General features: G+C 38.6%; 1 protein-coding gene across 4 annotated transcripts in view; it reads left to right on the forward strand.

Moving 5' to 3' along the window:
* ENOX1 (ecto-NOX disulfide-thiol exchanger 1) overlaps positions 1–15,083 on the forward strand; it is a 355,324-nt gene that overhangs the window by 287,447 nt on the left and 52,794 nt on the right. For all 4 annotated transcript variants that reach the window (XM_059839068.1, XM_059839069.1, XM_059839071.1 and 1 more), the window contains 2 exons: positions 582–688; positions 3,972–4,089. In XM_059839068.1, the coding sequence (XP_059695051.1) occupies positions 582–688; positions 3,972–4,089 (225 nt within the window). The remainder of the gene's footprint in view (positions 1–581; positions 689–3,971; positions 4,090–15,083) is intronic.

The following is a 15,083-nucleotide window of genomic DNA, read 5'->3' on the forward strand; positions in this document are numbered from 1 at the left end:
CCCTTTGATATTGAGTGGAGGAGAAGCAGCAGCTGCAGCCACAGAGTGCAGGGTTGACGCACCTCCAGGTAGAAGGTTTAGCCCCCTCCAGGTGGGAGGTTCAGCCCTTCCCATCTCCTGACAAGTTCTCACTATCTATCAGATAGTCACCCTAAAAGCAGAGCCTGCCTGCCCTCCATGCTTCTGTCCGTGCAGCCCGCTCGTCTATACGCCACTGCGGCAGGAAAACACGCGTCAGGTGGATGTCTCGAGGGTCATTTCTATGGTCACACACCTATTGCCACACATTCTGTGTGTGCCAGCACAGGGAGTGGTAGCAGACATCACGGGGAAGCAGCTGCATGCCTGGTTCTTGGTGCATAGTTAAGAGTTGTGTAGACTAAAGTTATGGAGACAGACTTGAAGGGAGACATCTCCAACATTGATACAATGTAAGTACAAAAGACACATCATTGGATGGATATTGATGATGTTGTTTCAGTAATGACATCATCCATAGACTCCTAGTGTCTTTGCTTTGCTTCTCTATAGTGATCACAACATAAATTGCTTGTCTTGTTTGACTTCCTTGTTCACCAAAGTTGAGCAGATTGTCGCCGTTTTCAACGCTTCTACCAGACAAAAAGCTTGGGACCATTTCTCGAAAGCCCAGCGAAAGAACATAGACATTTGGCGAAAGCATTCTGAGGTTGGTGATTTTATTTTTACTTTCTATCCATCATCTCACAGCTGGATTGACACAGAACGAGTGTGATTGTAGCTGGACATAGTGTATTTGGCAATATTTACAGCTACCATTTTAGCTGTTAATCAACTGGCCATTTGCAGTCTCGTCTACAGTATGAATTGCTCCCATTGCTCTCATTATGGTAATAGCCATTAAATAACATGAATACAGGGAGCAATGTGTTTTTATTTTTCATGCAAAATTTGGGAAATCATTAGAAGATTATGTTTACTATCTAAAATAATGAACTGACATAGTGAAATTAAGAACAATATTTTCAAATAAGGAATTTAGGAGTCGTCGTGATCTGTTTTTAAAAGAAGAATTCTGTGGCAAAGATTTTTTTTTTCACTGTGCCATCTTATGGTCATTATAAGATGACTTTGAGTGAAAATAAAATAAAAAATTTCCTTCCTAAATAATGACTTAAGAATATTAAGTCTGTAACTGTGACCTATTCCTTTCCATTTGTTCTATGTTTATCTTTAAAAAAGTAGATATATCTCTTGTGTTGATTCTAAGTATTATGCCTGCAAAGAAACCAGTATAAATGTAATCATACAACCACACAGAGTTAGCAGTGTGGGACCATGCATGTGTGACTCTCATAAGCATGGGCAGAGGAAATGGGATTCTAACTCCCCTTGCTGTGAGTGGCAGCAAAGGAAGTGCTAGACCTCATCCTGTGTTTTGGTCATCCAGCTTTCAATTTTAATTCAGTATATACGCTATGAGCCTGTATTTTAAAAAGTAAGTACCACTGTCTTTGTTTTCTTTCTTTCTTTCTTCTTCCTTTTTTTTAATTTTAATACGAGCAATTTGCATACACTTGGTTTACTGCCATGTGGTACAGTGTGTTGATTGTTACTATCACAGTCCTCTAAATGATTTTTCTCTGTCTCAGAATAAAAACTTTAGAAGGTAAGGTGCACTTATTTAATTATTTTGTAGTACACTTGTAAAATAAGTGTTGTACACTTAGTTTGAGAAACACTGAAGTACTGTGATATAAATCATTTGGATAACATTTTAAGTGTCCATTAACTAATGCTAAATTACAGTTGAATACCAATGGCACTAAATGTAACATCTACATGAATACCAAATGAATACTTTATTATCAGTGCTATTATGGTGAATACAAAGCTACTTCAATAATGGGACACTTAAAATAAAATGTTAGCATAATTTATTAGTACGAACTGTATTTTGCATTTTGTTCACAAATATTTCATATACATAGTGGATAATGTCTTTGTTCAATCAAAAGTTGGGAAGTTGGGGATTGATCTTTGTCTTATATTTTAGAGAAATATAAAAATATTATTTGCTAGTAGATTATTTTAATTATATTAAGATCATCCCTTCTTAAACTAGCTTTCTCTAAAGGGATGTGATGTGTCATTCACTTGCTGGTTTCTAAATATTTAATAAACTGAAATGTGTAAGAGTTGGACTTTCCAGAAATGTTAATTCTCTACTCATTTTTTTTGAAAAATTACTGCCTTTTGATTTTAAGAGGACAACAGCTAAAACAATTCAAAATGATGTAAAGCATTTAGCTAAATCAATGTATTTTGGAAATGCCTGTTTTTCAGATATGAAATGTGATGGAAATAAACCAAATATTATATTTTATTTAAATTGTATCTTCTAACCATGATATTATCTGCTGATTTGCTTAATTACTTGATCACCTTCCAGTTTTTTCCTGAATTTAGAAAAGCTTTGCTAGAAACCCAAGGCAAAGAAAAGACTCATACACATAGACATTCTCTAAAGAAAATCATTGACTTTGCTGTTGTAGACACTGATGCATCAAGAACATTTGTCCACTAATGAGGGAGTAAATGTAAGACATGTCTGCTCATACATGTAGTATCCTTCCCCAGGAAAATTAGCAGGGGGCCTTTTCCACTAAGGAATTCAGAAATGGCCTGCCAGTTTCTTCCAGAGATGTTTCTGGTTTCATTTGACGCTGGTTGACAATTTAGCCTTTTAATAATTTTTTTTTTTTAAATTTGAAATTATTTCCCTGTAAAACACCCACTAATTAGGTTCCTTGCCTTTGCTGGGATTAATGAGCACAGATACATTTTTCAGAATATTTGAGATTTGCTGATGAACCAAGAGTACAGCTGAAGAGAAACGCCTTCCCCTTCTTTCACGCAGCCCCTTTCTGACAGATTATTGTTAATTGCGGAGAGCTGTTGTCGGACTCCTCAATGCTGTCTCCTCCTTCCACACGACTCTCCCTTGTTTCAGAGATTTCAAACCACCTCTTTGGGAATTAAGCTCTTTGTTGGCAGAAAAATTAGCTGTCTGCGGGTGGACAAAGCCTACACTAATCACAGTGCAGCATCCCCATGTTACACCTGACAGGATTATTAGGACAAAATAGAGTCCTCTCAATCTTCTCAGTGCTGCCATTAAAAAGGCAGCCGCTACACCCGCGCCAGCTTTTCTGCCCAGAACAAAGACCGTCTAGACTCCTACAGAGCCCGCGTGCCTGCTGATCCTTGTCTTGGTGACATGTGCAGGGGCTGCCTGCCTGCCCTTGCAGCGGTCACCCGGAGACCAAGCTGTCCCTGCTGCCACTCCTTTTGGATCAAGATACAAGGATTTTCAGGCCAGCGTTGTGAGACTGGGTCTTTTAAATCCAAGGCAATCTGGGAATAGGGACAGAGGGTGAGACTCCTTTGACCAGCATTAGGCACTTACAAATACACAGCTCTTCATCTGCACTGTCTGTGCTCCGCTCCATTTGCAACCAGCAGAGAGAACGAGGCACTTTAAAGGTGCCTTTTAGTTCATGCAACTTTGTGTGTTGGAGACACCTACATTTGGCCAAGTGACTTGTACCCCAAGTGGCAGAGGGAAGCAAGAATTAGCTATTCCTTAAGCAAGCTGACAATCTCTTTATCAGTCTGCTTTATATACCAGTTTTAAGCCTTATCCCTGCTGTTAAAACATTTTTCCTATGTCTGGCAGGCCTAAAGATCACTCAACAGGGAAAGTCACTTTTTCTCTTGTTTTCCCTGAGTGTTACCTTTGATAAACTCAGTTCTTTCACAGGAATAATTCCCTGTGCTTCTGTTTTTATAAATATTCATACACAAATAAATATGATTACAATGATAAATGATGTATAATTAAAATCAGATCAGTATTAAAAACAGATTCTAAATAATGCATAACAACTTTATGGAAGTTAATACTGACAAAAGGTAATTTTGGCTTTTAGGAGCTCCGAAATGCTCACAGTGAACAGCTCATGGGAATCCGCCGGGAAGAGGAGATGGAAATGTCCGATGATGACAGTGGTGACAATCCCAGCAAAAAGCTGAGAGTAGATGATTCAGGTAAATATATGCAAGAGTTGTTTTAGTAAAAGCAAACAAAAACTTACATATGAGAAGTGACATTTTAATACCTGATTATATAAGACAGTATCTTATTTTAAACCCTCATAAATTAGTTATTTGAATGATGCAAGCTGTCTCTAGGAGATGTCTGTCACCTGCTATGTTCTATAATGATGAAAATTCTCCAGTTCTGCCCTTGGCTGGAAGCATTATGTTTCCTTAGTGCACTCTCTGCAGCTTTGCATGACAGCATTTCATTCCATGGTAGAAACAATGCTTTATTATGAGACCAGTTCAAGTTATGCTTAGGTCAGTACTCTCTGAACTGTACCTTTCTTTGCAACAAAGACACAATAATCTCTCATCTCTATAAGAAATAGCATTTTAACTGTGGGGCTTTTTTGTTTGCATACTGCCCTTATAAGGGTACCTATTTCACAGTATGGTACTGCATTCTGCATGAATTAGACACTCATTAGATGGCTATCATAAGTCCAAGACCAAGGGTGCATGTAATGTGATAAGAAAAACAGCTTTTACAGCCTCTTACAAATACTCTGCTATCCAGGATGAACACCAAGAGGTGGCTCAGAAGCTGCCAGAGTTACTAACTGGTAACATGATCTGGATGTATCCTCTATTCCTTGGCATTGGCTAATGATTTATGAGTTGCTAACAAGGGTTTGCTTGTTTAGACACTCTTATAAAGAATGAAATTGGCTGAAGCCAAACCATGACTAAAAACTGCCAGGCAGCAGTGAACTTTCAGAAAAATAAAGAAGGATGGAATAATATGGAAATAAACTGAGTCTCCACTAGGGTAATCCTGATCTAGTCCTTTTCATACAGGCACCATAGTAAGAAAGGAAAGAATTTCATCCACTCAATGATTTCAAGTCTTTGTATGCTGGTCGAAAGGGGTGAATTCAAACTTACAGAGAGAACTCCTTGGCTCCTTCTGTGACAAGATACTGTGTGAGGTTGAAGGGCCTCAGAAGTAAAGACCACAGGAAGGAATGTCATTCTATCAAAGAAACTTTTACTTACTGTGACATCTCTCTTGAGGGGAGATTTAATATTTTTCCGGGAAGAAAAAAGCAACAATAAAACCCATAAAGGGCAGCCTTAATTTTTGCTAGGCTTATTTTTTTGATTTTTATTTTCTAGATGCCATTAGCAGAGTGTTTGAAGCTGAGACAGTGGGTCGTTGCAGACCAGGAATTGCTAGAAATCAGCAATTTTTATGACTGTCTAATCATTTTACATCGACTGTGTCTGCTCTCATGGAGAAAAGTCATTAGAACTAACAACAGGAAGGTAGAGCCAGAAATACATATAGCCTGCATGCCAGAAGAGATGCAGAAATGTTTTGACTGCGATACTTACCAATTCAGCAGGTTTAACAATTACATGCTTAGGGCAGAGCTGGTCATTCATTTTGTAACACCACAGATAGGAAAGTATGTTTGGTTTTCATGCATGAAAAAAGACATTACTGTCGAAAGTTTTGCTATCTGAGATTTCCACAGTATTCTATCACAAACAATTTCAAGTTGTTTGTATTTTTACAATAAATAAAATTGTGTGGGCACTTGAGCAAACCCAGTAATGTGTTGCATTCTAAATCAAAATTTAGCAATATGAATCCACTTGAGTACGTGTCCATCATTGTCTGTTGTACCATTCATCATCCTCTTAAACTCAGTGGAGTTGATCCATCCTGCTGCATACATAGTCATCCAGTTCTCAAATTAATGTTCTTCTTTCGACACGACACTCGTAGTTAAAGCAAGTGCATTTGGTTCTTCTGTCAATGACAATAGAGGGACCTTGGAATTAAACCAAAAGGGCTATCAGGTATAAAACATTGGTAAATGAAAATAAAATGAAAAGGTTCTTTTTTATTATTACTCTTATGTACAGAAATGTGATTCTTCTTTCCTTCTTCTGGTGATCTTTTTAAATTATTATTTGTGTTAGCTGCCTTCTCTTTTTTTTTTTCCTTCTCTAAGTACATCATTCCAGAACTACCACTTTATCTCACTGGAGTGACTATTTGTATTCACAGTAACTTCTGTTGTATGAAGAATGTCTTTAAAGAGTCTTTTGTCACAAAGAAACCATCTTGCACAGTAAGAAAACATTGTCATTTTCTTTATTTTTAACCCCTTAAAAAAAAAATTCCTAATAACTTTCTTGGGAAGAGCAAGACTTGAATAACACGAAGCTATTGTGCCTCTTCAATTCAAGGACAGCGTGCACACATAAAGTTTTAAAAGTCTAAACCCAAAAGTAGCTGAAGCAATGAGACATGATTAATTGATTTGTATGGTTCCAGAGCTCTGCAATGTGTGTTCTGCCATTCCAACAATTTTCTTGAGGACATTATTTTTCAGCCTGCCCTTTTTGACAGCGTGAGCAAGACTGCTGGGAAGTTATGGCCCCAGAGCTGTAATAAGTGGCATAGATTCCCTCAGGCTTCAACACCTGTGTCAGGTCTTTTTTTCAGTGGTTCACCTGGTTAAGTCACTGCTAGTACAAAAAGGCTTAATTAATTCAACAATTTAGAATGGGTTCTAAGACCTCATTCTGTCTCAGTAAAGCACAGTTTCAGGAATCTCCCAGCATAATTTCTTTTTTCCTAGAAGAAAATGCACTGAGTGAATCACATCTTCTCACAGCTAGATAGTTAGAATGAAAACTTTCCTCTAGGATATCTGAAGATAAACCAATTAGTCACCCTGAGAAAAAGAGGATGGATTCCAGGCCCAGCATTTGAAAACAGACTGCAACACATCTAAGCCCTGAGACTGTGAAGAAGTACTTCTCTGCTCGAATGCTTGTCCAGAGTTGCTGGACTTGGGGTTTCAGAGTGTTGTAGTTTGACCTAGCTGGCAACTAAGTATGACTCAGCTGCTTGCTCACTCCCCCAGCCCAGTGCAATGGGGAGGAGAATCAGAAAAAAAAGTATTAAATTGTGGGTTGACATAAGGACAGCTTAATAATTGAGCAAGATATAATGATGATGGTAATAGTAATAATAATAGTAGTAGTAGTAGAAATTATGATGGAAAGGAGAGAGAGATGGAAATGAAGTCCTATAGAAAGAAGTGATGCACAATTGCTCACCACCCTCTGAGTGATGCCTACCTTCTCCCCAGAATTAATTTACTCCTCCTGGCCAACTCCCCCCAGTTTATACACTGAGTATACTTGCAGCTCTGTGGTATGGAATACCCCTCTGGCTAATTTGGGCCACCTGTCCCAGCCATGGTCCCTCCAGGCTTCTTGCACACCTCCTCGCTAGCAGGGCATGGAGAACTGACAAGTCCTTGGTTTAGAGAATGCACTATTTAGCAGCAACTAAAATATCAGTGTGTTAACAACAATCTTCTCATACTAAATCCAAAACACAGCACTGTGCCAGCCGCTAGGAAGAAAATTAACTCTATCCCAGCTGCAAGCAGGACAGAGAGGAATGTTACAGGTAGCTGAGCACAATAGAGAATGTTACCCTAGAGCACAATAACATCTGGGGATGAATAAGCTGTTACTAAGAACAGTTTTCATTTTTCTTGGAGGCATGCCACATATTAAGTCATGCAAGAGATCAAATCATGGTTCATTTTAGAAACTGACCTTTGTTTGGGAAAATTTGGTCTTGCAACAATCAGAAGAGGCCCACGAGCACTTGTTGCAAAGTGTGTCGCTCCATTCTAGACTCAAATCTTCTTCTTTCATCTGCAAATTGTGCTTCTGCTAGCTACTCGTGAACTTGATTTATTGATATCAGTGACTCAGTGGCAGAACTGGAATGAGAACTGGCATCTCCAATTTCCTAAACCTGTCTTCCAAGCCCTAGTCAACACTGCAGGCCTGGGCCACTGCCTCCTGCACAGAGACCTGCTAACCCAGGTGTTTTACAGGTCATTCTTCCCAGGCTTAGTCAGTACCCTACTCTGCAAAGCTGAATTTTCAAGGAAAAGGAAAGCTTCACTGCTTGTTTGTTACGTTGGAGATCATCTCAAACTTCTGCAAGGATAGCCTGAAGAACTCCCTGGGGTATCCAGTAAGTTGGTTCAACTGTCACAAGTGCCTAATGTGTAGGAAATCCTCACAGTTTCACAGACTAAAAGTCATTTGCATTCCAGGGAAAGCTGAGAAAAGGCTGACCTGAGACTGAGTGAATCTTCAGTCATGGGACCGTTTTTTTTTTTCCCCCTACAAATTTCAGCCCTTAAACAGTGATTTTTCTGCAATGTGGATTTCGGAGTTTGAAAGAGACAAGAGGATTGTTGAAGTAAAGCAGGAAGATTGCTAAGAAAAAAATTTTAATGATGATTGGCAACTCAGTTAATATATTTGAAAGTCAAGATGCAGCTAGTGGAGCATTAGCTCAAGGGAGAAAAAAGAGATTCAATGCTGGAGTCTAGAGGATATACAAAAATCTTCAGAATGATCAGGATTTATGAATGCTTCCTCTCCCACCTGCTGGCACAGGGAGCAAGGAACCACATGTAAAAGCCTCAAAAGTGATTTTAAGAATTAGTAAAGACGTGTTTTGTAAAGCAGAGCTGAAGTCTGGTTTATGTCTGCAAGGCACCTGTTATTTTACTGTAAGGGGAGGTGGGTTAATATTTTGCTTTTGCAGTACAGAGCAGCATGCCATTAATTCTAGCAATTCTAACTTCAGAAAGAGACTGGAGCTGGTGCTGCAGAAAAGAATGAAATGCATTGTGGTTGGAGAGGGGTGCAGGAAAGATAGTTCTGTGATTAAGGTGTTTGACTGGGATCCCAGAGCTCTATGCCAAATCCCAGCTCTGCTACATGTCCTCTGCCTGGACTAATCAACGAATTTGTCTTATCTCAGTTCTCTGAAGGGTTCTTCCTTTCATTCAGCTACTACCTGTTCTGTCCACATGGATAATAAGTTTCTTGGTATTGGCATCCCTCCAGCTCAACAGAGTTGCAATAGGCCACACACTGGACCCCTGGAGCATTTCACCACCATTGTACAAGCTCTGATGAAGAAGCTTAATAACATCTCAGAGGATGTGTGCAAATAACAAATTGCAAGTTGCATAATGCAAGCCCAGTTTGAACTCGTAAGATTGGTGCTGTATTGCAAGTTAGGGAGGCCATCCTCCACGGCAGCATTTTCAAACACACCTAAAGTAGGTGCCAAACTTAAACACACTGAAGTTGGATCTTTAATGCTGTCCTGAACTGATCTGTCCTGTTTGCAGCATCAGCTATGTCACTTGCTCTAAGAGACAGGCTGCATAGTGGGCAGTCCATCTCACTGAAGAGTATAAGTCCTTGTATTTAGTATTTGAAAATTCCATCCTGGTCCACACAGCATAAAACAGGCTTTGGGATATTGTTTACAAGTCTGTCTTGAAAGTTGCAAGCCTGGCAAGTCTTCAAGAAAAGCCTGAAACAACACCAAAGTGATCTGTGTCATGCTTATTCATCTTTTCTCTGCAATTCAATCCTCTTTTTTCTTTCTCTAAGGCTTTTTGAATGTAGTGATACACATATGGAACAGGAGCTGTGGTTTATAGATGGATTAAACTGGTAGGAAACCTTTATATTGTTAAAACTTTGAATAGAAATCACCAAGCCCCAGCTATGTTGAGCTGAGCTTTGGTTTTCCTTTGTTTCCAACTGAACAAGAGTCACAGCAGATCTCATGTCAGGTTTTCTTCTTCCTCCTGATCTCAGAGATCAGATAATTTTCCCTTCCTTTCTTGTAAGACTAACCTTTTGGATTTATGGGAGACTTTGTTTCAAACAAAAGTCTGATTTATTTTTCTGTCATTACTCTCTATCCCATAGCTTTTTGGCAACAGATTTTATTGGTATTTAACAAACCCATTATTTGCCAACTGTCCTTTAAAACACTAATTGATAAACATAATGTAAAATAACAAAATGTATTTACTTCAGAAATTAATGGGCTAGCATTGCTTTTTATTCCTTAAATAAAGTGGTACCATTTCAAAGCCATAAGCAGTTGGTATCATAAGCAGCCCTGCAGTGATAAACAAATAAACCCTCTCAACAAACGCCACCAACCTGGTTTTAGAAGCATTCTCAAAGAAAAGAACATATTTAAAATGTGGGGCTCCGAAGTGTCACTGTAGTGACACAGTCCCCTCTCTGGCCACAGAAGATAGCTGAACAACCCTTTTGAGCTCTGTGAGCAGAGTAACTTCCCTTCGAATGGAAATGTTCTGGGCACAGCAGACAATCAGCTTTGCTCCCTGGAACCATCAGGGGTGATCACTAGAAAGCAGCACAAGATGATTACTTCCTCTGTGCTGGGAAAAGTCTGCTCTAGTGTCTTTCACAGCATGCCAGTTCAGAGCTGTTATCATCAGGCAGGCTCCAATTTTGTGCCATAAAATGCATTCCATTTTTCCCACAGCTTTTGCAAAAAAAAGCTGAAGTTCAGGACGCGTGTAGGCAGGGGCCTAATTTTATGCCCCTGGTTTTAAGTCCATTTGCCTCTAATAATGCTTCTTGTGCAGCTGAATTTAGCAGAAAAGTCTTGATGAATCAGGGCTGAATGTAGTTCCCTGGGGAACAAAGACAGCCTTGTCCTGTCCCAGGTACTAGACCAATTCCACTAGGTCATGTACAACACACAGGCTGCGGGATGGAGGTCTCTGCTGGTCCTGTGAATGCAGCAGTGAAGGGGTTAATCTAACATACAAATTTTGGAGGAAACAGGCACTTCAAAGGCATTTTCCTAATATGAGGTGTAGGAGAATGTCCTGTTTACAACTAAACAAGTCTGTTGTGCTTTGATGCTTTTCCGCTGCCAGAAATACTATTATCTAGATTACAATTTATCAAGTTTTCTGGGTATTTCATACTGATAAGGTTTTATGCAGGATCATTACATATGAGAATAGATTTAATCCTGTTTTTAGTAAGCTTTAAGGACACTGAGGGATTATTTATGTAATAAGATGCAAAGTTGCTATGGAAAATGCTATAGCAACCTAACATCTTCACAAAACCAAGCAGCCACTTGTGACAGCAGTCTAAATTTACATTTATTTTAGTGCTATTTTATTGACATTCTTAGTGTCTCCTTTTGACAGCATGTTAAAATATGTTTTGCATTCATGCTAGAACAAAATTAACAGCATGTTGTTGGAATGAAGATGATGCTTATAATTCTTGGAGATAATTTTAGCATATTTCATTTTGTGTAAATAGCATTAAAATAATAGCGAAAAGATGCTCAGGTGCATCCCATCTATTTGTAATTGAGAAAACAATATACATTGAAAGTAATATTTTACAATTCAGTGAAAACTAAATTGCTTTTATTTGCTTCATATTGGAATGAAAATATTTTTAAGAAAAAAATGATTTTGTTATTAGAATTTATTTCAAATCCTATATCTTTTATTATAACTTTCTCGATTCAAGATACGGGCTATAATTTTTCATTAGGTTTCATAAAACAGGGCATCATTTCTAACATGTAAAGTTACAGTTTGATAGGGGAGTGCCCTATTTAAATGGGACTTTTCTAAAACATAGGATAAAAATACACGTTGCCCCTTAGGAGGTTAAATAAAAAGGGAAAGAATAAACAAACACAAAGTGATGAAACAGTCTGAACTCTGTCCTCTGCTCATTGCAGTTAATAATGAAACTCACATTGAATTCAATGGGAGCAGAAGCAAGCTCTGTATATTGATTTTCTTCATCCCCCTCCATTAAGAGTCCTGAAGTGCGGCTGTAACATTGTTGAAGTGGGATGTTGGCAGCAAAATCAATAAAAGACAATATTAGAACATATGCTGTTTTCAGCTTCCTCACAATCTGATATAGCTTGTATTAGCATTCTTCTCCAAATTACATTTCATGCTTTCTATAAAGTGACCTTCCTTACAGTGCCCTCTCCAATATAAAAGTTCTGCGCTTTTTCTTTCATATTTAGCCTTCAAGAGAATGAGCCCTATTTATAACAGTGGAGGTGGTTGATTCTGAACTGAGCACAAAGAACCAATTCCTTCAAGAGTGGCTTTAGCCTAAATGATATTTCTGACCTCCAATGAAAGATTATTTCTACTAGTGTTTAAACTGAGATCTAGGGATTACATTTTCTTAATCATGCTGCCCTTCGTGCCCTCTTGCTTCTCACCCTGGCACATTAGAGAAACTAGAGATATTGCTTGAGGTGGAGATTTAGGTGCCTTCTTACCTGCCATTATTTCCAAGAATCATCAGCCATTGCCAGCATGTCAGAGGAGATAATGATCAGAAAGCAGAGTCTTTTCTAATGTCAGTTTCTAAGCTCATAATTGCAGGTTTGGGGATTGTTCTTATGTCATGAGACATGCAAGGCTGGCTGAAGCTTCCAAAGCATTAAAAGCTTCCTTTTCAAAGCATGAATCTTCTTCTTTCTCACGTGTCCAGCCAACTGTCAGTCTGTGATGTGGTTTCATGCCAGGAGATAAAAACACACCCAGCAGAGTTCCTGCTTGAAGATTTGGGGCTACAGAAATCCCCAAAATACTTCTTGTTATTGATGCTGTTTTACTTTGGTGAATGAGTCTTAGATTCAGAGGAGTTTCATGATGTCCTGCTCTTGTTTTGGATAAAGGCCATCTCAAGAAAATAAGCTTCTTACCAATGACAAATATCCATAGTATAACATTTTCATGACATGTATATTGTGGGGTTTGATTCATAAATTTGAAAGCCAAGTGGATTCAAAGCTGCTTGGAGGTGAGTGATCTTCTTTTAGTCTTATTTGGGCTTAGATTCATAGCAGAGAGAAGAGAAGAGAAGAGAAGAGAAGAGAAGAGAAGAGAAGAGAAGAGAAGAGAAGAGAAGAGAAGAGAAGAGAAGAGAAGAGAAGAGAAGAGAAGAGAAGAGAAGAGAAGAGAAGAGAAGAGAAGAGAAGAGAAGAGAAGAGAAGAGAAGAGAAGAGAAGAGAAGAGAAGAGAAGAGAAGAGAAGAGAAGAGAAGAGAAGAGAAGAGAAGAGAAGAGAAGAGAAGAGAAGAGAAGAGAAGAGAAGAGAAGAGAAGAGAAGAGGAGAACTGTCTTCTAGAATGTGAAATGAAAGACTGAAGAACTAGATACTGCACCATTTTATCCAGTTCTCTGGTGGTTCCAGTGTGTGACTCCTTGAACACCAGTATGCAGAAAGGTTGTTTGTTTTGTTGGTCATAGGTTTTGATTTTGTTTTGTTTTAAAATTAGGATTATTGGGTTTTTTTGTGGTTTGTTTGCCTTTCAGCGGGCAAAATAGTTTGCAACCTTTTATTTATTTATCCAGCCCTCCAAATATTTGACGCATTGCAAGTTTTATCAGGTTCAAGAGCTGTGCAAGCATATCTTTACAGCACTTGACTCAAATGATTTCTGGGCTGCTTTTGCAGCTGCCAAGTGCCCACCCTACATGTCAGCCAGGTACCTCTCTGGAAGTACTTGGGTGGTTGCTAGTCCCTAACAACACTTCCTTCATTGCTTCTTTGTCATGTGTCAGATACAGGCTATCTTCCTTCTTAAATTTGTCTGGAGACTAGTCAGCATTTTTAACAGTCAAGGAAGAACATTAAAAAAAGCAATAACTCTCCCTATGTTGTTCTGAGATAGTCATCTGTCTCATAATGTTTTGTTGAAAGATTTTGAGATGTATGTGCTGTAAAACCTTGATCCTACAAACTACTCCCTGCTGGTTGGAGTGTTTGCACTCACGTTCTGCTCAACACCTGCAGATAAAATGTCCTAAGTCGTGGCTTACTCAGAAAATCTGGTACAAGGACAGTTTCACACTTATCTCTTCAAAGTTACACACTCCCTGCAAATTTAAATAAAATGTCTGTTTCTGAAAGGCCTGGAAGTACCTGATGAAGCTCTGTAGAACCCTTTTATCTGCAAGTTTGCAACACATTTTATTTTGCAGAAGCTGAGAAAATACCCGTTAAACATGCTAAATTGTGGAAATGCACAGAGGTGTCTATTTGCTTTTATTGAATATTCTGGAATCAGAAGGAGGGGAGAAAAGGAGGTTTGGGCTTGCATAAACACCTCTTCTGAACACCCTTCCATTCACATTCTTCATTCTTGAGCAATTTATCCCCATTCACATAAGGGATAAATTGCTCAAGAAATTGTGTCTGAATGTGAGGGTCAAAAATTCCAAGCTTCATGTCATCATTTGCTTATGCCTTCTAAGGCATAAAGGGGTAAAAATGTATTCCCATTTAAAATCCATTTTTATCTAAGGCAAAAGTAACTGAGCAAGTATTTCAGTATTATGCATGATTTTAAAAGAAAAATTAACTCAGCCCTCTAATCCACCACAAGGTTAGAGAGATAGCTGGATAAATGCTCTCCTGCAATTGAAGGTGCAATGGAATTTTGTTCAAAAGTGGTTTATCCCCACATTTATAGAAAGCACTTTACATTTATTACCAAAATTTGCCTGTTATAAATCAGACCAATTCAAATCACCAAGTTATTTAAACCACTCATATCAGGCTTTTCTTCACTAATGAATGTGACAAATTGAAGGATTCACATGCACACTGTCAAGTTTGTTTCAAAGTAGCAATGGCATTTTCTTCATAAATCCTACAGATTTTTTTTCAAGCTCTCACAGTGGTGCTGTGCCTGAATGCAATTCCTAGTTCAAATGCCAACAGCAGTGATGCAGCCATGTGTCTGTAAATGCCAGTGATGATTGTTTAAATCTGAGTAAAAATTTAGAAGGCACTTTGACTCCTAAGGAGCAACTATCATCAGTGACCTACCTACATGGAGGTTTACCTGTATGCAATAATCCTTGAATATCCTAAGTGATTTATATATCACATGTACATGCATGCAAACAATACCTTTGTGCAACATATATAAGATTATGTAACATGTATGAAACACTCAGCTTCGTGAGCATCTCTTCTGCTGTGTAGAGTTCACGTCTGTACCCTCAGCTGCAAAGCACCAGCAGTACAAGC

Source organism: Haemorhous mexicanus, chromosome 2 (assembly GCF_027477595.1).
Source record: "Haemorhous mexicanus isolate bHaeMex1 chromosome 2, bHaeMex1.pri, whole genome shotgun sequence".
Classification (NCBI taxonomy): Eukaryota; Metazoa; Chordata; class Aves; order Passeriformes; family Fringillidae; genus Haemorhous; species Haemorhous mexicanus.